Genomic DNA, 24,226 nt, shown 5'->3' with positions numbered 1-24,226 from the left:
ATTATTGACCCCGTTATTATACATGGGTGATGTTACATTTTATGAGCATATAACTGAAGATTAAAAATATTGCGCCTTATCGCCATTGCCGCATAACCGTGTGCAAATTGAATTTGCATGATTGCGGGGTCATCTCTTATTCCTCAATGAATACTCTATGATGCTTCACGTATGTTTGAATTACGGCTTAATAACATTGAATTATGAATAGCCAGTTACATTTGCCGTTGGTTAGCGGGCCGGGTCGAGCCCAGGCCTCGTTTGAAATGCTGCCCGACTGGACCCGCGGGTCCCAGGGGTAAGTGTGTTACTCACCGCATCCGCTAATAGTTCCTGCCGCCAGCAACTTGACGATTACGGGCTTGCGCGTCATCTATGTAGTCGCGTAAAATGTAGGTACTTAGATCAGGCTAAACGATGATAAAAACACGGCGGCCTTCTTGCCCTGCGGCATTTGCGGTCAGCAGCCATAAATCCTTTAAGTGTTGATAAGTGTGCCCTATTAAAGCCTGATATTTTATTTCTTGACACGACTGGGCCACTTGCTATGAATAAGAATGCTTTTAACAATATACGAATTAAAACCAAACCAAATGTATTTTGCCAATGATATTGATCCGAATGAGGTGCTATTCACAAACATAATCGGCAAAAGTACCGTTGTAAACCCATTCCGTGAGGTTTGCTCGATTTGGATACTTGCGACGGAAAGAATTGGGTAAAGAAAGTAAGGCGAGCGTGGGATAATGGGACGATCAAAATAAAGGCGTGTGATAATGTCGCGATAGTATCGCGTCGTACGGCAGACGCGGCCTGCCGATGACGTGCGCTTGATAACCTAGGATTGCTTTTAAAATGAAAATTCAAAACGTGTAATTTCAAAACGACTCCACTGCAATAAGAAGATGGATGAATATCATAAAAACATCAAGCATTTCTCTATAGAAAACATTATAATATGTGACCGGATATTTTAATGATGATAGGTTCATAATTATATCATTTCGCGTCATATAAAAACAAGCACTGGAATGATAGTAAATGGCGACAAATAAAACAAAAGTGAAAGCAGATAAAATTGCCATGCAAAGTTCATTTCTATTGTACATCAAACGAACCCGAACTATTGAATAGACTGACACAATGAAATCAAGAGGGCACGGCCATTGACGGCATTGCTTTGATTATGCCTTGAAGACTTTGCTTTCGTAACTAGTTAAGTAAATTGAGTTATTGAAAAGCGAAATTCGATTTTGGCAAAACGAAAGCTAATCTTTGTTAGTAATGAAATCCGGACAGTTTTGTAAACTGGCCGTTTAAGTGAAAGTAATCTGTTTCACCGCAGACTTCCACACAGGATCATTAGGAGAGGCCTCATCGTGTGTAATGCTAAAAGTGAAAATGGCTGTAATATAAGATGAGATTTTTATAAAAAGGGTGCTGACACATTATGGCGGTGATTTATTTGAGCATGAAAGTTAGAGAAAGGAATGGATTACGCAGCCATCTACGTCTACATTACAGTTGCAGTTGGCTGAATTCTTGGTAGTAACTTGTGCGGTTTGATGAATTTTGCACAAGTTTTTTTTTCATCATCTAACTTAACTTAACTTTTGATACAAAAAGAGGAGTGTTGGATATATATATAACGTAAACCTCTTTACCTACGGCACTGTTGGTTGGTTGAGTGGTGCCAGTAATTGACAAACGAATGGACCGAATTTTGACGCGTATTTTTTGGCGGGAACTTGGTTTTATTGAGGTAGTATATATGAAGCTTAGTTATCAGCTCTTTTCAAAATAATTTAATACATAGGTTTTATAATGTTATATATCTCTGTAGTAGGATCGGCATGATTTGGCTCAGTTTTACCCGAGGTAGAAAGCAAACAAACGTCTTAAGTACATAACCTGGTTTTGTGAGAAGAATTCTCTCACAGAAACAATGCGAGGGCAAATAATGCGGAGACAAATATTTTGTCATTTCTTACCCATATTTGTGTGGCTCGGGGGAAACAACGTATTTATACGGACCTATATACGAGTATGTACCTATAATACCTATGTTTATTTCTAAGAAACGAGAAAAGTTGATCGTGATGTCTGTTTATATGCTTATTGAAAATAAAAATGTCGATAACGGTTCCCTATTTTGTATCTGCAATCGACATTTCATCTTATTAACTACAGTCTACTTACATCTCATTAACTACACTCAAAGGCTAGCCTCCAGGGATAACACACACTAGAAAAAATTCGACATCAGTCGGGGTGGTGTAAAGTCTAATCAGTAATCAGTGTAATCACGTAGGTACCTAAGCCGCGTGATCTGAAGACCCGGGTCTGGTTCCTTGTTCTACCGCCCACTGGTGTCTTGTCCGCTGACTTGATCGCTTTTTCGTTCCTGTATGGTATCTAATTCAGTTTATTACTTACACTCAAGACACGTGGAGTTGTCGACTTTAGCGAAGTACGGGTCGCAAGCGCAGAGTCCGTTTGTGCAGTGCGCGTTTCGCACCGCGCATTCGGAGTTGGAGTGACACTGCGCACCCAACAGTGCACCTCGGGCGCCCTGGAAACAAACAGAAAATCATTATATTTTTTAAACGAATTATTGTCACATTTATGGAACAAACAATACCACTTTTATGCGCACATAAAAGCACAAGCACATTACATACATAAATTAAGTACATTTTTGATGTAGCACAGATGAATGACTTCGGTGCGTTTTAGTCTATTAGTGTACTTAGGGCCACTTGCACGGAACAAGGGGTTAACTAAATAAATAGTGGGTTAATAAACCCGGGGTTAACTCGTTAAAATTTTAACCCCGATCTTTTGTTGCACCATTGAAAACTAACTTAGGGTTAGCTAACCCGACAGTTTTTTATTTTAAGCAGGCAACATTATTACTTTTTCAATCCGTTCTATAAACCAGCCAAATATTAAAGAACGAATGATGAATGGAAATGTATGTCTATCTCTTTTACGCCACAACATGGGGCGTAATACTATCTTTCTTTAAAGCAACACGGCATGATATTTCGTCTAGGCGTATTATATTTGTGTCATGAGATGCCGCTGTGTACTGTTTACTGTTTTTATCAGCTCTGATGACGAACGGTTGCACTCCTGCCTGTTTTCACAGTTTGTGTCTTGAAAGAAGAGCGTAAAATGGACAACGATAAAAAGCCACGTGTGCGTGCTCCGAACTTCACAAAAAGTGATTTTCTACTTTTGTGTAGTACGGTGGAAAAACATAAACAAGTAATTGAAAATAAGAAAACGGACGGAGCACAACTCCTTCTTAAACAAAAGGCTTGGCAAGAGGTCATGAGGGAATACAATTCTTCCACGACCGGTTCTAGTCGAACGTTAGAAAGCCTTCAGCAAACGTATAAAAACCTGAAGAAAAAGGCAAAAAAGACTGCCTCTGACAAGAAGATGGGTATTCCAGGTATGAACTCTAAATTTAACTATGTGAGCTCTTACTACTACCTATTATCGCGGTTGCTAAACAACTTAAAATGGGTCGCATCACGATGCATTAAATTTAGAGTTGTAATATTGTATTGCCTATTTAAAACGGTTTTTTTTTTGTTTACAGTGGATAGCGCCACTTTGGTGCTAAACCTTGAAGAGTATGGTAGTGACTGGGGCAAAGTTGCTGCAAATACAGGTGCTAGCGAAACTTCGTGTTCGCAGCATTAAAGAAAGAAGCAAGAAAAAGTGATACAAATTTGAAAAGAAATATTATGGGTACAGGTAGGTATGTTGTGGAATCAAGTCAGAAAAAAGGAGCCTCACTGACTTTCATTTCTGGAGTAGGTACTAATGATGTCACAGCTCATTTCATCACAAGCGGCCTTGAAAACTATTTTATTATTAATCTCTTTATTTCTTTTAAGTCTATTAATATTATTATTTGGATACATATTGAACAACACAGAATGAAAGGGCTTACAATAAATTGTCTCTCAATAAATGACCAATTACAAATATTTTATTATCATTATTAATGTGTGATTATTTAATAGGAGGTGGGCCACCACCTAACATTGAAAATGATCCAGTTTTGGAAAAAGTCAGAAGTCCTTGCTGGACCGGTAATGGACCTTGCTGAACCGGTGTTTACACAATTTATGACGGAGACCGCAGTCTTATGGCAACCCAAAATGTACCACCAATAGAACTTCAGAACATGAGATCAGGTAAAATTTTACTTCTCTCTTTCTTCTCTTCTTAGCCTTTCTCTACTCTTTGGGTGTAAGCCTCCTCCAATCTTTGCCACTCGCCTCGGTTTTGTGCTACCTGGAGCAAAACTGTCCTTACAAGTATAGATGAGGTTGTGTTTGCCAGCTGGGCCTCAACTTGTGTAGATCCCCACCTGGCTTGTGGCGTTTTTATGCAAGCCCCACAAGCCAGGCCCATGGAAAGCAACCGGATCCTTCCGGCCCAGTCTTACCATGTCTGCATCTGACTCTATACATAAAACATACAAATCAAATCCATTAATTTTAATTATTTGGTTTGAATTGTTGATGGTATTTCAAACAACATTTCAATACTAATATTTCAGATTCTACATTATTGGATTCCTATATGCAAGAAACTGAAGATAATTATGATTGCCAGAACGAGACATATTTTGCTAATGACAAAACAAATACTAAGAAAAAAACACACAATTTATTGACTTGTGAGTATTGTTTTTCTCTAATATTATTGTGGTTAGTATCTTGAATTTAATTTAGAATTGGTTAGCTTGCAAATTACTAATTTTTCATTTTTAGATAGTATTTCAAACAACATTAAAATATTAATATGTATTTCAGCTTCTACAATAACTGATCCGGTTATTCAAGAGAATCCAGATCAAGTTGATTGCCAGGATGAGACATATTTTACTAATGACAGAGCGAATTTGAAGAAAAAGCCACACCATTTATTGACTCGTGAGTATTGTTTGTCTTTATAATATAATATATAGGCACTAAAGTTAGTACTCTAGTAGTAGAGTTAATGTGATTGTAGGAAATCAAATGTAGGGTAAATCTTCAGTAACTGGCCAATTTTAGTAACTGGCCACTAAAAATGATTTCTATTTATATGTTAACAAAGTTCATTTTAGTATATATTAAGTAAAAACCCAATAACTAGCCACATTTTAGTTACTGGCCGCTTAATACTAAAATGAATCCTATTTAAAGATGAAGAGAACTCAATTTAGTATAAGCAAAAAATGGCCAGTTACTAGATTTGCCTACTAGCCACCCTTTCAATAACTGGCCGCCTCTTACTAAAATGAGTTCTATTCACTTATAAACAGAATTCATTTTTGCGACGTACCTAAAGGTGGCTAGTTATTAATAGGTGGCCAGTTACTGGCGAATTACCCTATCTTTATGAAAGTAGTAATATTATCAAAATTTTAATTAAAAATAATAAGGCCGTTAATTGAATCACCTCCAGCTGGCCAGCTTAGTCAATCTTAATGGATCCGGAGGTGAGGCTACCTAATTTATTTGTCCTATAGTATATATTTATTTATTTCAGGAAAACGGAAACCAGATGCTCAAAATAAACAGACTGTAGCTGACAAATTTAAACTACTTGCTGCAGAAAAAGTTGAGTTACTGGAGCTGCAAAAGGAGTTGGTTAGGAGTCAATTAGATGAGCAACAAAAACAAGCAGAACATAACCAGACATTGAGAGAAATGGAGGCAGAAGATGCAAAAAAAAAATACTTACATAATGATAAACTTAGAGAAATGGAGATGGAGGAAATGAAGAGGAGATATGTATTTAATGAAAAAATGAGGCAATATTAATCTCTAATCGTCCAACTTTCATACCTATATGATCTATATGTGACTGTGCACGGGAAAACGTCCCACTTTGTCAATTGCTATAAAGCCGCACGCCGTTCTGACGTCAGGTTGGCGCGCATAGCCGTGTATCGCCCCAACGTGTGGGAACTCGAACTATAGAGACATTGAACCCCGCTCGGGAAGGTCATTTCAAATTATTATTGAAATAAAAAAAATATTTGTTTTGATTGACATTTGTTTTATTTGAATGTTCCAAGTACTACTCGTTGTAATGTAATACTCTATGAGCTTACCAAATCTACCATTGAATGTTAGATTTAATAAGCGCATCGAAAATCGAAATTACACCCTGAAAGTTCTTACATAAGGCCTTATTATAATTGCAACGATAGACCGTTATTTAATAACTTTAACTTGATTAAGCTAATCTCCCAAAATGTTGCTCAATCAGTACCTGACGAGCGTTCTGTCCTGCTGTATTTACACCCGATCTATTGTTAGGCACCACTGCAATCTCATCTGATGTATTGTCCAATATTGGAGGATATTCTGGGTCAACAGGTGGTTCAAGATCATTTTGCAGACGAGCAATATTATGCAACACACATGTAGCGATGATTATTCCCGGTACTCTGCTTAAATGGACTTGAATACCTCTGCTAACAATAGGAAATCTTCGCTTCCAAATACCAAAGGTACGCTCGATAACATTCCTAGTTCTGATCTGTGACTCGTTATATAGAGATTGACTAGGAGATGTCACATTTCCGAGAGGTGTCATCATAAATGGCGTTTGTGCATATCCCGAATCACCAAGCAGACAGTAATTTCCATATGTTCCTTGAAGAAAATGTCTGCGTTGATTACTATTATCCCAAATGTGAGAATCGTGTGCAGACCCATGCCAGCGTGCAACAACATCGGTAAACAGTAGATCAGCAGAACAGATGGCTTGGGTGTTCATTGAAAAGTAACCCTTCCTGTTCCGATATATCTCTGCAGTTTCTCCTCCTAAAATAATTAATAACAAATTTCAACTCTGGTTTTAAGTACCTGTCCATCATAATATATGTAATGTCTAAACTTTTATATGGGCGATTGAAGTAGAGAATAGAGGTAAATACCTGGAGATTTCGTTCGTACATGAGTGCAGTCTACAGCTCCAATAGCACGTGGAAACCGAGCAATTTGATAAAATTTCATTGCAGCTTGTCTTAGCTCTTCTTCTGTGCGAGGCATAACTATGAATTCTGGGTACAACCGGGCTATGGCATCTGTTACTTTATGAATTGTTCTACATGCGGTCGATTCGTGCACACCAATGAAATCTCCGCAAGTCACAAGTTGACTTCCAGTGGCAAAATATCGTAGTGTGCATAGTAATTGATTCATAGGTGACAAGGCTTCACTGAAAATAAAATAGTAGGTTTGTATTTTACCTACTCATAACAAACATACGAGTAGGTACTTATATTCAATATGGTAGGTTCCAGAAAACAATAGTTATTTGTTTTACAAGGGGCCAAAATTGTTGTTTAACCGAACGTGCCAATATTGATACCCGAGCAGGCGAAACACAAAATATAGGTAGTAGAGAAACACAAAATTTCTCACCACACCAACACGAACAAAATACTGACTATACCTAAAACATCAAACTAAATGAAATCAGCAAAGTAAGCCTTTACCAGTTGGTGTGGTGAAAACGTCTTTACTTACCTGATATTGGGATTTACGTATTGCAATCTGTGTTTGATTTTATTCAATAAAAATGCGACACTGTGTTTTTCTAATCGAAACCTTCTGTGAAACTCTTTATCTCTATGTGTATTAAAGTAATCGGTACGTTCTGCGATTCTTCGGTCGTAAAAATCCGTGCTGATGTATTCTATGATTTCTTCATCGTCGTCAGAAAATAATAATAAGTCGTTGATCATATTTATTTGTTCTCTCCGACAACACGTCAAAGAAATTTCCAAATTGTGCGCCATTTTACTAGTACTAACCCAGAGTTAGCGATTTAACCCTGCGTCGTCGGCGGGTTAAATATTTAACAATTTAACCCAGAGTTAAACCCTAAACTTTAATGGTGCAACACAAATTATTAGTTTAACCCCGTGTTAGCGGTTAACCCGGTGTTAGTTGGCTTAACCCTAGTTGGTGCAAGTGGCCCTTAGTTTTTAGGTGTAAAATTTAATAAAGACTAGATATCCTGAGAAGTCTCATTATTATTTACAGGTAAATAAACCTACTAACAGACGTCATTGTTTTATTATTCAGGTTGGGTTATAAAAAGATATTTATGTTGGTATTTAATTTAAAAAAATAAATACTAAGACATCCTAGAACACATTATCCCGGTAGGTAGTCGCGAGACATCAACACTTAACAGCCCGATTCGAACTTTGATATATTTTAAATATAAGATGTTAATACGATATGCATTAGATATGTCGGTGTCAAGAACTGGGTTTATGTTTTGTGAATAAACGTTACTTTTTTACACTGAGAAATGATTTTTGATATTTTGTCAGTAACGTAAGTGACGTCTTACTCATATCTTAGAAATCTTGTTCGAATACGGCAGTTATACGAGACAGCTACTAGGGTATGAGGTATCCATATAAGTATATAAAACATACTTTAGTTCATGTTGACTGCACTTACAAGGTGTAAGCTGTGCCATTTTGAATATTTACCCGTTTAAAGGGCATTACTCGGAAACCGTCTTTGCTTGTTCTCCTTGACAAGTTATTTTTAAGCTGTCTCACTATCCAATGCGTATTTTTGGCCCTTTTTTATGCAACTTGGCAATAACTCAAGTACCCATTAATTACAAGTACATAAGTAGAAGTAAGTACCTCTCTACCTACATAATGGGAGGTAAACTTTACTTGTTTTAATTACATTCCGACGTTTTATTTTGTTGGCGAATTTAATCAAAAAATGTAAATTAACTAGAATAAAGTCTTCCAAGAATTCTAATGTCACAACTTCACAAGCTGTCAAAAACAAGAATTAGACCGATGCTGCTCGAATTCCAAATTATCATTTAAAATATGTTGTCATAGCTGTAAATTGTTAAATGAGTCTGTCAGTTACAATGGGTTGTCTTCGCATATAAGGATATCCTTTGATGTAGGTACGCCTCCTCATACATTTGCAAAATCATCTTATTAACCTTGTGAAATTATTAGGTAGGCAGTTCTCGTCACCCACGGAAACTAGCTATTGAAAAGTCCTAGTAAAATTTATATTATACCCTAAATACAAACTACTCATAAATACGATCTTCTGGTAAGGCTGTTGGGGGAGATCCTATTAAACATGTTCACCCCTCTGTATCGATCGACGAATTTAAAGCGTACCTACCCAGAATTTAAAAATATGACTTTGATTCAATATAATTCCTCTCACATCTCATATTTTCATATCAAAAGAGACGTAATTACTGCGAACACCAAATCAATATCATGCTTTAAAATCTGGATGCGCCTACTAAATTAAAATTTTAAAGGCTCTTGAAAATATGCTGGTGAAAATTTTTCTTGAGCAAAAATTAACTTACCTTAATATTAAGGTACTTTACTAGTGATCAATAGGCAATGTATCTACCTACTGAGTAACTTGTATCAGCACCGAAAACGCTAAATTATTCAGAAAGGAAGGATCCAATGTATCCATAATTCATGAGTCCCGTTTCGTGAACTTAAACAGTCAAAACAGTTTTTACTCAAGACAGTTGACGTTCACCTGTACAAATATATGACACAGTGTCATATTTGTACATTTGAGTACTTACTCGAAGAAAATCGATAACGAATCGGTAATTATTAATTCCGGTGGGAAGTTGCAGTCGTATTTTCCTTGTCTAGCACACTGACCTGAATTTATTATGGACATGAATTCCTTAGGCAGCGTTCCCACTTATGCGTCGCGTGTCTCGGGGCGCGCAAAGAGCGTCCGCGCCACGCCACCTGAGTGTAATTCAAAAAGCGTCTCCTCAGTACATTTTCCTTAGGTTCGATGCAGTTAGTTATAACTCCGTACATACAATATGTAAAACATACCTATAAACATTTTAGGGTAGGTAAAGCATTTGTCTGTTGTGTTGTATCGTGAGATATATATCAGCGGCAATCGGTTTTCATACGTTTAATATCAATTATATAATAAATATTAATTTATGTATTGAATTTTAATTAATATTCTGAAATGATAACGTGTAAAAGTGCCTCTATGGCCTGTTTGCTGAATAAATGATTTTGTGTTTTGTAATAGTCGCATGCTTTGTCTGTCGCATCGTGCAACACACAAGATATTCGACTATTGTGTAAATCGTATAATTTCACGTATAATTTTCTTCTCAGAGCATCAATGTCTGGCCAAATCAACTTGTAAATCCCACGAAGATCTTACATCAATTTCCTGATAACTACAAGCAGTAGGTACATAGGTAGAAAGGTACCTACTCAACTCAACCACTCATATCATAAGGTATCTCAGAATGGGCCGTGCCAGTTCGTGAAAATAGCGTATAATTTAGAATTCTGTATGATTTATGTGGGAAAATTCAGATACAACGTGCGCGTGATCAGCTTGAATCCATAAGTGCATTTTGTGATTAAATTACCCATTACTGTACTCGTCTACAATAGGCTAGATATTAACATTTATTAACACTTGGGAGTCAACATGTATTGGTATGTCGGCGACGCTAAATGGTCATTTTATCCACAGTTAGCGATTCGAATTAGATAAAAGAAACTTGATCGACAATGATGTTTGAAATATAAAAAATCCTGTTTGATGAGTCACCGTTTTAAGTGTCAACTGCCACCCCATTAGAAACTTTATTACTTTCTTTATTATATTGTGTTATTTAATTTTTACGTTGTCTTATGATAAGGATCCTGATCGAATGTCGTCACTACTTTGGAAAATACTCTTATCTTTTTCTCCCAATGAAAAGACAAAAGTAATACATATTTACTGGTGAAACCCGATAAGTTGAGCAAACTGGTTTTTGAAATTCGAACTAGGTATGTGTAATTTCCACAATGTTGATATTTCAAGGACAAATTATCTCGATTTATCGGGTTTCACCAGTAACCCCTCGATATAGTAAATAAGTATGAAAATTAGGGGATACCCCCATTTGCCAGAATTTCATTTGCCATAATTTTATTTGCCACCATATTCAACAATCATAATATTGTTTCTCATAAAATCTTATGCCATAATCACTGTTTACTATATTAATCAAGTGCCAGAAACTTTGTTTCCCATAAAGTCAGTTTCCATAATGTCATTTGTCAGAATCATCGAAATCAGTAATTACCACATTCCATACCATCATTTGTCATCCAAATTAGCGACCAGAAAAGTCAATTTCCATAATGTGATTTGGCAGAATCATCAATATGAATCATAAATGCGTAACTATCACAGAGACGACACTACTAGAAGCACTAGAGAATGAAACTGCTATCAGAAAGTAGGTTAGGTTAGGTTAGAACTGTGACCCCTTGGAAAATAAAACTGCTATCAGAAAGTAGGTTAGGTTAGGTTAGAACTGTGACCCCAGGAAAATGAAACTGCTATCAGAAAGTAGGTTAGGTTAGAACTATGACCCCCTGAAAAATGAAACTGCTTGAAAAGTAGGTTAGGTTAGGTTAGAACTGTGACCCCCTGGAAAATGAAACTGCTATCAGAAAGTAGGTTAGGTAATAATATGGGCAACAATTAATATGGCAATAATTGCTTATGGCGTTTGAATATTATATTAAACCATATTATTGCACTTAATAATATGGCTAACAAATAGTATGGCATTGTATGATTATGGAAGGTAATGTTCGGATAAACAACCAGTATGTCATACAATTTTTATGGTAAACAAATCATTCGGGCAAATGAAATTCAGGCAAGTTAGATTCGGGCATATGAATATTATGTTAAATGACTGTCGGGCAAACAATAGACAACCGAAAATTAGTAATAATTTATTTTTAAATTGTTCTCGAAAACGTCTTTTCTGCTCTATACAAAGAGAACGGGTCGGCTATCGCGGCATTTTTATGAGATTACGCTTATAAAATTGCATGCAATTCATCTTTATAGCACTTGTAGGTACTATTAACTTTTTGGAGTCTAGTGTAGTAATGATCAGGTGCCGTAGCCGGATGGAAGACTCGAAACGAAAACGAAACGCCGCGAAAGGTAGTCTGGCTCTGTCGCGCCAATACGCAAGAGCGATAGAGATAGATATCTACGAGCATTCCGTTTCGTGAGCGTTTGTGCCATTCGGCTACGTATACGTACCCTGGCCATGTGCTCCATTAAGATGATACCTGCCTAATAATCAGGGAGCGTACTTTTCGTGCCGATGACATCAATTTGACGTCACGCTCCATATAGGATGATCACAAATTGTTTTATTGTAAATTATTAATCATTAGTCATCAATCATTTTAAGTTATGAATTTCTTTGCATGGTTAATGAATGCAAGAAGGATGGTGTGCTTTACGTTAGAGGGAAATTCTCTTTTCTACGTATTTATTGTAATGTGTTGTTAATAAATACTATTTAATTAAATTTATGTATAAAAACAAATCAAATAATTTTATTCACGTTTCACATTTCAAGTAGGTATTATTTATGCCACATGTAAATGGACTACTGTATTTGAAGTAATTTGTACACGATTAAAATGATTGACGACTAATGATTAATAATTTACAATAAAACTATTTGGGATCACCCTATACGGAGCGTGACGTCAGATTAATGTCATCGGCATGAAAAGTACGCTCCCTGCTAATAATTAACAAGAAATAATTGTACATACTTTGTAAACGTATTATTATCTTTGAATTCTTCGTGAAGATAAAGGAGCATTGTACGCGAAGTGCACATAAGGTATGCACTTTTTACACGGCATTATCTTAGGACACAACAACTCCGTCGTTTGCATAGCCCGGCACTATAATTACAACAGCATTCCGTGATGACATAATGATGTATTATGACGCATTTAATTTTTTAACTAGACTTTATCTGTCTGAAATGTGAGTTTTCCTATTACTGTGACCATGAGAGCGTGACAGACACGACTGTGTTTACTTTCTTGCGACCTTAGATTCCTGAACGAGGAAGAATAGAGCACCATACTGGTGATGAAGTGACATTGAACTCGACAAAAGGTTAACTGTTTCTTTGGCTTGAGAAAGTTACCGCGAACGCTATTCTTACATCGCGACATGACGAGAATAAATGCGGTGAACAGGTGTCATAAACAAACCTTTACGTGCTGACAGCAAAAGTATATCATGTGGTTAACGTACCTGAAATAAATGAGGCTACGAAAAGAATTTGTAAGCAAGTAGCTTGCTTAAGACTTGAATCCAGCAACTTTAGGCATATAGTCTGATCTTAGTGGTATCATAGATTACTTAAATAGAAGAAGATCATACCATCCCATACATTAAAATGCGACCGCCTAAGAACGCGCATACACTCCACCACACATAGATGGCGCCACAAAAAAAATGTCTTGTAGCTTTCGATTATACTTGTAGATGCAAGTGCCACTTAAAACAAATTAAGTAAAATAAAATATAAGTATAAACATGAGATAGCTTTGCAGTCAAACTGTATATACAGTTTTGCAGGTAGATTTAAGACCTGTACTGTGCATTAATAATAAATAATAATAAAAAAAATAATAAGATGGCGTTAAGTGTCACTTTTGACATAAATTTATGGCTCGAAAGTGACACTTAACGCCAATCTATAAATAATCGATGGCAACAAGGCATTTTTTTGTGGCGCCATCTATGTGAGGTGTAGTGTATGCGCGTTCTTAGGCGGTCGTATTTTAATATATGGGATGGTATGATCTCTTATATTTAATTTATGGTGGTATATATGTCATGCAGTGCGGTAAGAGAAGAGTCGTAGAATGTTTTGGATCTCATAAATATCACAACTGTTCTCCTTCGGCATACTTATACCTCTAGTTTTATTTAGATTCCAATGAAAAGTTTTGATGGCCGCGGGAGTATTCGCCGCAGATAGACTACCTGTCCTTATGTCCATTAGACAAAGACGTGTCATCACCACAGCCATAATAATTTCTTAGATTTATGTCTAGCGCATCATTTCATGATATTAGTCGGTCTTATCTTAGTTTACTTTTTATGGTTTTATTTCCAGGATACCGGCTTTCTACAAAAAGTTAATAAAAGGCTAGATGTACGCGTAATGGTCACTCCATTGATGAGCCACGTCGTAAGACTCATGTCATAACCGACTTTAATACTTCCCATGTAATAGTCTATTACGGAATGAAATGGAATATATGTAGTTTATGATTTTATGACTTATTTAAGAGGATATTAACGGACGACTAATTCTCCATATAAATGTATAGTACTATTTTCCTCCTGGATATCGACATTATGGTAAATACCAATTATATCTTATCGATCAGCCAATTATTATGGGACTTGGGAGCAATTAATTATTCAATTTCCACAGTACCCATAAATATTCGAAAATCGAAGGTATATATGATTTTATATAACTATCAAACTGTGTAAAAATCATTCAAAAAATGTCAAAAAAACTTTGTGGTAAATCGGGGTCGGCATCATCTTATTTAATCTTATGCTGAAGAAGACGGTGGACGATTGTTTTTCCATACAGTGGGGTGTGGGGTCTACTGTATATTTCCTTTCTAAGTAGAAATGGACATTATGAAAAATACTTTACACAATTTCATTTTAATCGTTGATATGTACCCTTTTTAACACCCGACGCAAAAACGACGGGGTGTTATAAGTTTGACGTGTCTGTCTGTCTGTGTGTCTGTTTGTCTGTCTGTCTGTCTGTCTGTCTGTCTGTCTGTTTGGCTGTCTGTCTGTTTGTGTGTCTGTCTGTAGCATCGTAGCTCCCGAACGGATGAACCGATTTAAATTTAGTTTTTTTTGTCTGAAAGCTGAGTTAGTCGGGAGCACAGTATCGGGAGTGTTCTTAGCCATGTTTCATGAAAATCGGTCGCGGTCGGGGGTTTTTTCAAAATTTTAATTTTGTGGTTAGGTTATTGAAAAATTTTAATTGTTATGAGAAATGTTATGAAAGACCGTTTATTTTTTTATTATAATTAATGGGCTTACTCACGGCCACAGACTAGCCGAGGCGAAGACGAGGTCTACGAGGGATAAATGCATAGAGAACATCTATGACTCAGGAACAAATATTAAAAAAATTGTGCTCATCACACATACATGAAGTGCCCTCATGTACTTAATGTCACTATACTAAAACTATTGAACCCTCTAAAATAAAGATACTTAATAATAAAGTATGTGGTGAAGTTAGAAAACTTCGCAAGTAAGACAAAACAACATAAAATTTATATGAACTCGGAGAACAATAGATATGGCGAGACCGCAAGTGAATATTGCACTTTGTGGTCGCCGCTAGTCGCCATTGACAAAGATGACGTTAAAACAAAAAGTTTACTCTATGGCATGTTACGTATGCAATTTGAGATCTTAAAGATGAAAAGGGGAAATAAAATATCAACAGTTAAAATATCTACGACCATGCTCATGCACTTACTTTTTCAAATAGTTTGCTAGAATAATTTTCTGGAAGTACACACTGTTTACAGGATTTTGACAGTTTGAAAAAAAAAAAATTCTGGGTGGGTAAATTGTGTGAATTTTTTGTTAGAATAAAATAGAATACAATAGAATAGAATTCATTTATTTAACGTCACAACATAGACTTACACACAGAAAGAAGAAGGCAATCAAACAAAACATACAATGGACGCTAAATAGGACCCTCACTCAGCATGATGCCACGGCAACCCGCAACGCTGGTTTTCTGTGAGGATCTGACTACATTTAGTGGCGGCACGTACGCCAAGGACACATAAAACAATTAAGAAAAAAACAAAAAAAGATATAAAATAAACATACAAAATCAATTATAAAAAAACACACAACAGCCATTACAAAAAAAAGGAACGAATAAATAAATAAATAAATAAATAAATATTTTTTAGGACATTCTTACACAGATTGACTGAAGCCCACGGTAAGCTCAAGAAGGCTTGTGTTGTGGGTACTCAGACAACGATATATATAATATATAAATACTTATATACATAGAAAACATCCATGACTCGGGAACAAATATCTGTGCTCATCACACAAATAAATGCTCTTACCGGGATTCGAACCCAACGAATAAAATTTAGGTTAGGATCTTTGCACGCACTTCGTTTTTAGGTGTCAAAAACATAGGTACTGCGTGTAATGGACAAATGCGTTTTTCGGGAATAAAATACATATAGACTAGTCTTGACATATACAAAGGTAGGGTTATAAAGATAAATTAAAATGTGAGAGTAGAAAAACTTGTTAATTGTATATTATTTATATATTTTTTATTTATTGGTACTTACTATAGTTACTATGTACCTATGAGTTTTTGGTAATAGAATAATTATAAATCTTCTTCATTTCCTATATAATTGCGAGAAAATTTTGGTACGAATTTCTTTATTTCACAGTCAATGAACTTAAATATTTCAATTTAAATGAGATCACACGCGTCTAATATCAGACTGATCGCCACTAAACCAGTTACTAACTGTTTCTTAGGCAATAAAATTAACAATCTAAACCTAATAATTATTCTATCTTATCTTACAAATTGCAATTCCATTGAATATTCATAGGTACTACCTGTATACAAACATGATTTGTTGACCCAAGTCTTGCTCTAGGCGCCATTTATTTTTTGACAGTAATAAATAGGTTTAAATTTGCTTGCATTGAAGGCAATTGAAAAACGAATTATTAAAAAATTCCTGCTATGCGTGGAACATAATAATTAGTCAGTAATTTATAGTGTGTGCGAGGGATTTGTGTATAGATTAATTACAATTACTAGAATGTTGTTCATTGGTTACTTTGAATATGAATGGAATAATTTGGTACGATACAATTTTCGGGCGTTATTTCTAAGAAATTGTCGGAAAAATGGTAATAAAAATTTGTTTCTATTCACCCCGGTTGAAGGTACTGCATACCATATTAAACAACATAAGACGAATCGCTTTTTTGTTAAGAGTATCTAGTTATAGTAGATACTTACTAGTTTTTTCAGGTAGATCCCATCCCATATTGGTGTTGTTAACAAAACCAATATAAAAAACAATTTACCGTTTGCACTATAACAACGAAAAGCTATAAAATCTATGTTAATTTTACATGTTTGCATTTAATTGCCATGTATTAAGCCATTTCTCTCGCCGGGAGCTTCGGCCATAATAGTAAAACTGAATCCCACATCCGTAAACACAAACAATCAGCTCTTCGGTCATTCACACGATCATTCGCGGTAAAACATGCCCGGAATCAGTAAAACACGAACAAATTCCAAGAAACTAGTAGTCATGTTATAAATTATTAATAAAGACGACCCTACGACATATCCATGGGAATTCGCATTCACAATTCGCGGCACCGTTAAACATTTATACTTATGTGACTTTTCATTAGGCATAACGGAAATCGCACAATGAGCTGATTAATTCCTTAGTGTTCAATATTATGAAAGATTGAAGATAACTTATGCCTACTTGAGGCATAAACAATGGATTGTTTGCCAATTAGACCCGTTCCCTACGCGCACGTCGGAGTCTATGCCTTGCAATCGTAATGAAGGTGGTTCTAGACGATCGAATATACACTTTATCAGACAGTCTATAGAGCCCATTGGAATCGCAGGTCGACAATCTAGCACCGGAAGCTAATATGCGTGCGAACATTGCGAGCTTTATTATGTACGAAGCTACGAGTAGCAAGTTGAACGGGACATAAAAAATGCATCGTGAAATATTCCTCTCCAAAGTATTTTTACGTTTTGCGAGTGTTTTCCATTCGTGAAAATTCAATTACGAAATGCCTAGGTGCAGTCATCTGGGATAGGAACGTACTTGTAATTTTAGTAACGATTTTTAAATTAGAATTCTGGCTTACAGATTTCGATTTGCTTTTATAATATGTACCTATTGTGTTTATGTGTCATGTTCATTCATTTAATACTTAAGGAAATAATTATGTAATTGAAATTCAGTAAGACGTATAAATACCATACGATAAATAAATAAATAAATGTGTTCATTATTTTATAGTGGCTATTGTTAAAAATATAACAGTTTTTGTAAGTAGGTATGGGTCTCCCAAGCCCAGGTATAACCTACAGTACAGGTGCCATTCGTGCATCGTTGAATTCGTTGATCATTTATAAATATAAAGAGTAATATAATAGCTCCTCCACCTTTAAGGGTCTTTTAACCCTTTAAGGATAATATCTACTGCACAATAAACTGAAAAGTTGATGTTATCAGGCCGGTAATTATTCCCATATAGTTAATTAATACCAAAGCACCTATGCCATAAAATGGGTTAAAATGCAATAATCATTAAAAACAACTATCAAAACAGACTCATGATAATATCGATTCGCCATGTCCCAGAAAAACTATATACTCAGATATCGTATAGGCAATATAAGTATACACCAGTCATGAAATATTACTAGTTTAGAAAATTAACTAAAATCGTAACTGACCTCAGAGGTCAGGTCAACCGAGCACGGCCTTGATATTTCTCATCATGTGCAAGCCCATCCGTGCCGACAATAGACACTAGAACGTGTTGAGTGTAATGCCTCCACTTTTAAAACTCCTTTGTAATAAATCTAAGAGTGCCCTAAAACCCATTATAAGCGCATAATTATTTAAACAACTCATAATTAAAAAACGCCACAAACGAAGTGACGACAATTTTAATTCGCCTCGTTCTAGCAAACTACGTACTTATATTAACACACATTACAACATACTTATACAGACACTAATCGTGAATTATTTATAGGTAAATTAACGAAAATCAGTGACCCCAAAGGTCAGGTCAGCCGAGCACGGCCTTGACTTTGCTCACACTTTGCGCAAGCGCTGCGTCGGCGGCGCGGCGTCGAGAATAGAGCCGCGTGCGCCGATGGTCGTTGACCGCGCACGAGCCCTCTTTGGCCACTGTCAATGCGCCCATACATCTCTAGCTATTCTCCTTACTATTGCCAATTACTGACGAAACTATCGCCTGGAAGACAGTTTCTGGCTTTTATAGGTATATTAAGCGAAAGGTTTTATATTGCCTATTCCGTTTTTTGTATAATAAACTGCTAATTAGGTTCTGGGGGCCGATATTTGAGTCTCACTGTCACTAAAATACCGGTTGAAAACGGTGAATTGCCTATTATTTTCAGTGACAATTTTCTGAATTCGAACGCCGTGAGACTCAAAAATCGGCCCCCTGAACATTTCTTCTTTTTTCTGAAGCAATAACATGCCAAAAATACTCAACGTGACTTTAGGTTCAATTATATTGTGTTTATTAAAATCAACAAATAATTATAGCAAAAACTAAATTTAAAAGTTAAATTTATTTAATGAATGCAGTAAAAGTAGTACTTAAATTCGTAACGAGTGACGACCCCTTGAACATTTCGCCTCAGGGGGGCGATTTTTGAATCTCGCATACGGGATTTTGTCACTAAAATACCGGTTGAAAACGGTGACTTGCTTATTATTTTCAGTGTCAATTTTCTGAATTCGAACGCGTGAGACTCAAAAATCGGCGCGCAGGTTCGATGTAAGTATGGAAAATGCTATAAATGCTAAAGTATGCAAGTAGCATCAACATATTGAATGTACCGACGGTAAAGGTTATATTCATAAGATATAGTAGCTATCAAACAGTTGCATTTACGCTCCAATCCAACTAACCCAAATTTTAGTCCTGCATAAAATATAAAGCAGGAGCCCTAAAATACCGGTTGAAAACGGTGATTTGCTTATTATTTTCAGTGACAATTTTCTGAATTCGAACGCGTGAGACTCTAAAATCGGCCCGCAGGTCATACAGTGAAAATAATGTAAGTAGCGCTACTTGCCTTTTTATAGGTCGCGAGTCTAGATTGCATGGGTACCGGAGTATATTTTTGCTGGTCACGTCATTGGGCTATAATCTAGCTTTGTACACTAGCATTCGTGTATCGTGTTAATGTAGGAGCCTGTTAGGTTTTAGGTACTGCATGCACTTTATGAATGCAATTCGTTAATAAAATAAGTTAAGCTCTTTAAATATTACCTTTTTAGCCCGTTTTCGTTTTGTCAAGACATGCATAAGTTAGAATCCAATGTCACGTAACTAAGATAATATTTAAAACTCTTTATTTACATGAACATATTTACATAATTATATAAGAAATTAAGACTAAACTTAAAAAAAGCTAGCTAATGTCTAAAATAGGCCCTTGAGGCATTGTACCAGTGATAATATACGTTATTAATGTTTATAAGTAGGTACAAGTACCTACCGATAGGTAGTGTTATGTGGCCGAAGGGCCATAATTACGACTGTTATCAAAACTTAAATTCAAAAATGATGTATGAAAAATTAATGCAATATTGAAATGAGTACCTTGTTAGAGTTCTATTATAGTCTATACACCTATTAACACAAAAAACTATAATAGGAACAACAGGTACAAACAACAGACAATTACTGAAATTCTTAGAGATGTGAAAGTCGAAAAATATTTTTTCTACTTGTCGACTGTAATCTGTCAATTAGGCCACCACAGGCTAAACTATAAGTGCCAACTTTTCAGTGTTGGATACTCTATGGCAGTTCCGACTCAATTATAATAAGCTCATTATAGTTGACTTTAGTTAACTGTAATAATTTCAAAAATAGAACTTCATACAATTTCTATACTAATTTGCGATACCTGGCAAATTTTCCTGCATCTGTAACATAATTTTTTTTTATCTGTCGCGTTATCGGCCAATCAGAGACGGTTATTACAAACAATTGATTGCTAGGTAATTCGATGTTGATACAACGGTGAACGACTCTATTTAACATTAATTTTAACTTGCATGAATGATGATATTTCCGTCCGTTGATGATGACTCGTAAAAAAAGTATTGTATACAATCTAAATATATAAAAGAAGAAGCTGACTGACTGACTGACTGACTGACTGACTGACTGACTGACTGACTGACATATCAACGCACAGCCGAAACCGCTGGTCCTAGAGATTTCAAATTTGGCACGTAGGTTCCTTATGTAGTGTAGAGGAGCACTAAGAGAGGATTTTCCAAAATTCACCTCCTAAGGGGGTCAAATGGGGGTTCAAAGTTTGTATGGGGAAACAAGATTAGTTTGACTATTTTATTCGAAACTTCACAGGAAGATTCCTTAAAACATATGACTGAATACGTATTTCAGGTTTTTTGAAAATTTAACCCCTAAAAGGGTGAAAAGGGGGTGATAAAGTCAAAAAATCAATATGGGTATCGTTTTTATGGTTTATCGGGTCGCTGATCACGATAAAAACAACGCTTTTAAAATCTAACGAGGCGGATGCGGCAATGGGGTTTAAATATCAAAAATATATATAAAAGAAGATATTGACTGACTGACTGACATATCAACGCACAGCCGAAACCGCTGGTCCTAGAGATGTCAAATTTGGCACGTTGGTTCCTTATATAGTGTAGAGGAGCACTAAGAAAGGATTTTTCAAAATTCGCCTCCTAAGGGACTCAAATGGGGGTTCAAAGTTTGTATGGGGAAACAAGATTAGTTTGACTATTTTATACGAAACTTCACAGGAGGATTTCTAAGGACATATGACTAAATACATGTTTCATGTTTTTTGAAAATTTGACCCCTAAAGGGGGTAAAGTCAAAAACACAATATGGGTATCGTTTTTATGGTTTATCGGGTCGCTGATTACGATAAATACAACGATTTTGAAATCTAATGAGGTGGAAAAGAAATTTTCTCCCCTGTCGTAGTGCAATAGGGTGAAAATATCCAAAATAGCCATAAGAGGAGCACTAAGAAAGGATTTTCACCTCCTAGCATGATAATTTGACAGGGGCAAGGACAGGGACAGGGACAGGGACAGGGACGGGATAGGGTTAGGGTTAGGGTTAGGGTTAGGGATAGGGATAGGGATAGGGCTAGGGATAGGGATAGGGATAGGGATAGGGATAGGGATAGGGATAGGGATAGGGATAGGGATAGGGATAGGGATAGGGATAGGGATAGGGATAGGGATAGGGATAGTTATAGGGATAGGGATAGGGATAGGGATAGGGATAGGGATAGGGATAGGGATAGGGATAGGGATAGGGATAGGGATAGGGATAGGGATAGGGATAGGGATAGGGATAGGGATAGGGATAGGGATAGGGATAGGGATAGGGATAGGGATAGGGATAGGGATAGGGATAGGGATAGGGATAGGGATAGGGATAGGAATAGGGGACGGGAACGGGGACGGGGATAGGGATAGGGGAGGGACGGGGACAGGGACGGGACGGGGACGGGGACGAGGACAAGGATAGAGATAGGGACGGGGATAAGAATAGGGATTGGGGTCGGAATAATCGCCTAGATATCGATTGCCGACCGACTAATCGATATTGTAAGCGATAATACAAGGAAGTACTTTTTATCCTACCGACCATAGCGCCGAGATACTGGCTATGTGGGTTGTATGAAGTTTCCCCAATATAAATAGGTAAAATACATACATATTCGTACCTACTATACTTACGCTGTGGTCGCTGTGTAACAATTCTACAATCATTGCAAGAATTTCTTTTAAAACAATAGTAATATGTGTAAGGTACAGTCAGCCAAAAAGCAGTATAAGGTTCTTGGCTGACCGTAAAGCAAATAGATCAGTTACAGTGGCCCCCCAGTCGAGAATTGCCCCGCTTTACCTTAATCGAAATAATCGCGGACAGATGTACCTACAAAGAAACCTACGGATCCAAATGAAAATCTTATTTTTTGTAAACGTTTCAATAAGAATACTTTTATTACGCGGGCGAAGCCGCGGGTAAAAGCTAGTAGTGATATAATTAAGCTTTTCACTCTCGTACCGTACTATTAGGCCACTCAGCAAGCATCGTGGCCTAAACATGGTACTCGACTGAAAAGCTTTGTATTATATCACGATTGTATAAAATACTATTTTTTTTTTCGTGTAAAATTTGCTCGCACTAACACAACGTCAAGCGATACTTCAAAAACATAACTGAGAATTTGGTTGGTTCTTGCAAGAAATCAATTCTGATGCGTTAGCATAAATATAAATTCGAACGATAATTTAAAAATCAAACTGAGAATTTAGTAAGTATGTCCAAAGACATATATAACTCCATCTTAAGAATAAATCTTAAGAATCATCATCATCAGAATCATCTTAAGAATTGTAAGAATGTCCTATAATATTTATTTATTTATTTATTTATTTATTTATTTATCTTGACAGATAAAGTCTAAGAAAAAAACGTACCTCAGTACCATACCTACAGAAAAAGGTACGGTGGCCTAGATGGCGTTACACCTTTGGGGAACGCTCAGCTAGATGGCGCTAATATTAATATTTGACATTTTAACACATATCAAGCTAAGAATATGGGCCTAGTTGTCAAAACTGAGTTTCAAAAGTTTTAAGCCTTTGTCAAGAGATGGCAGTCTATGCACTGTGATTACACATTTTACTTATAGACAGTAACTCTTTGGTATGTCCGAGAGATCAACTCTAGTTGCGATCGGAATGTCTACCTTTAAGAGGCTTTTAGTAGTACGTAGGTTAAATGCCGATATGAGGAAGCCCGCAATTAGCCCGACGTACACTTACAGCTGACCGGACCATGTTTAATTAGCATCATCGTGCTATCTAAGGCAATTTATAAAGCCACTTAAATCATGTTTGTTAGAGAATACGATAGAGCACTGATACGTGCTTCGCAGAAAAGAAAATGTGAGAAACCTACAGTTTATTTTAAGCTTTTATTTGTTTTAGGTGAATTGAGTTCTTTTTTTCGTATTCGGTAGCAGACAATCATACAGCTTGCCTGATGGTAAGCAGTCAACGTAGCTTATGGACGTCTGCAACTTCAGACGTTACATGACGTTACCGATCGCAAAACTCCGCATCGTTGATCTCTGACAACCTTACTCACTTGTAGATACACAAAGAAATATTGTGCTATATTTTAAGGAAGAGTTCATTGAAACAGAAAATTTCCTTTTGAATTTATTTTAATTAAGTAATTGGTTACCACGTTTCACTTTATCTAATCGGTTACAGATCTTTCCGCGGTCACTCCAATTTCACCTTGAACAATGCCGTCTATAAATATCTCCTATTCATCTTCCATTATAAAAGGCTATTGTAACACGTGCTTATCAAATTTTCCGCAAGGCG

General features: G+C 36.3%; 3 protein-coding genes across 5 annotated transcripts in view; 1 reads left to right on the top strand and 2 right to left on the bottom strand.

Annotated features, from left to right (window-relative positions):
- Window positions 1-24,226, bottom strand: part of LOC125228103 (serine protease nudel) — a 71,679-nt gene that overhangs the window by 22,145 nt on the left and 25,308 nt on the right. For both annotated transcript variants that reach the window (XM_048132550.1, XM_048132551.1), the window contains exon 2: window positions 2,437-2,572. In XM_048132550.1, the coding sequence (XP_047988507.1) occupies window positions 2,437-2,572 (136 nt within the window). The remainder of the gene's footprint in view (window positions 1-2,436; window positions 2,573-24,226) is intronic.
- Window positions 2,765-6,062, top strand: LOC125228105. 2 transcript variants are annotated; one of them, XM_048132554.1, is made up of 6 exons: window positions 2,765-3,460; window positions 3,611-3,768; window positions 4,041-4,214; window positions 4,583-4,702; window positions 4,839-4,958; window positions 5,560-6,062. In XM_048132554.1, exons 3-6 carry the CDS (start codon window positions 4,166-4,168, stop codon window positions 5,832-5,834), a joined length of 564 nt encoding a protein of 187 aa, XP_047988511.1. In that variant the 5' UTR covers window positions 2,765-3,460; window positions 3,611-3,768; window positions 4,041-4,165; the 3' UTR covers window positions 5,835-6,062. The 2 variants fall into 2 exon arrangements, with proteins under 2 accessions (XP_047988511.1, XP_047988512.1); XM_048132555.1 differs by lacking the exon at window positions 4,041-4,214.
- On the bottom strand, window positions 6,208-7,979 carry LOC125228104 (putative nuclease HARBI1). Its single transcript, XM_048132553.1, has 3 exons — window positions 7,554-7,979; window positions 6,959-7,242; window positions 6,208-6,845 (listed from the first exon to the last, which is right to left on the bottom strand). The coding sequence occupies exons 1-3, from the start codon at window positions 7,823-7,825 to the stop codon at window positions 6,253-6,255; spliced, it is 1,149 nt and encodes a 382-aa protein (XP_047988510.1). The 5' UTR covers window positions 7,826-7,979; the 3' UTR covers window positions 6,208-6,252.

This window comes from Leguminivora glycinivorella, chromosome 7, assembly GCF_023078275.1.
Source record: "Leguminivora glycinivorella isolate SPB_JAAS2020 chromosome 7, LegGlyc_1.1, whole genome shotgun sequence".
NCBI classification, from domain to species: domain Eukaryota; kingdom Metazoa; phylum Arthropoda; class Insecta; order Lepidoptera; family Tortricidae; genus Leguminivora; species Leguminivora glycinivorella.
Note: the sequence above shows the minus strand (reverse complement) of the source record. Positions and strands in the feature narration are given on the sequence as shown.

What these genes read in the sequence shown, in the direction of transcription:
- LOC125228105 (XM_048132554.1), top strand. Translation starts at nt 4,166, where the DNA reads ATGGCAACCCAAAATGTACCACCAATAGAACTTCAGAACATGAGATCA. An exon ending in ACTTCAGAACATGAGATCAG is followed by an intron (nt 4,215 to 4,582) that starts GTAAAATTTTAC and finishes CTAATATTTCAG; the next exon opens with ATTCTACATTATTGGATTCC. An exon ending in AACACACAATTTATTGACTT is followed by an intron (nt 4,703 to 4,838) that starts GTGAGTATTGTT and finishes TATGTATTTCAG; the next exon opens with CTTCTACAATAACTGATCCG.
- LOC125228104 (XM_048132553.1), bottom strand. Translation starts at nt 7,825, where the DNA reads ATGGCGCACAATTTGGAAATTTCTTTGACGTGTTGTCGGAGAGAACAA. An exon ending in TACGTAAATCCCAATATCAG is followed by an intron (nt 7,243 to 7,553) that starts GTAAGTAAAGAC and finishes TTTTATTTTCAG; the next exon opens with TGAAGCCTTGTCACCTATGA. An exon ending in TGTACGAACGAAATCTCCAG is followed by an intron (nt 6,846 to 6,958) that starts GTATTTACCTCT and finishes TAATTATTTTAG; the next exon opens with GAGGAGAAACTGCAGAGATA.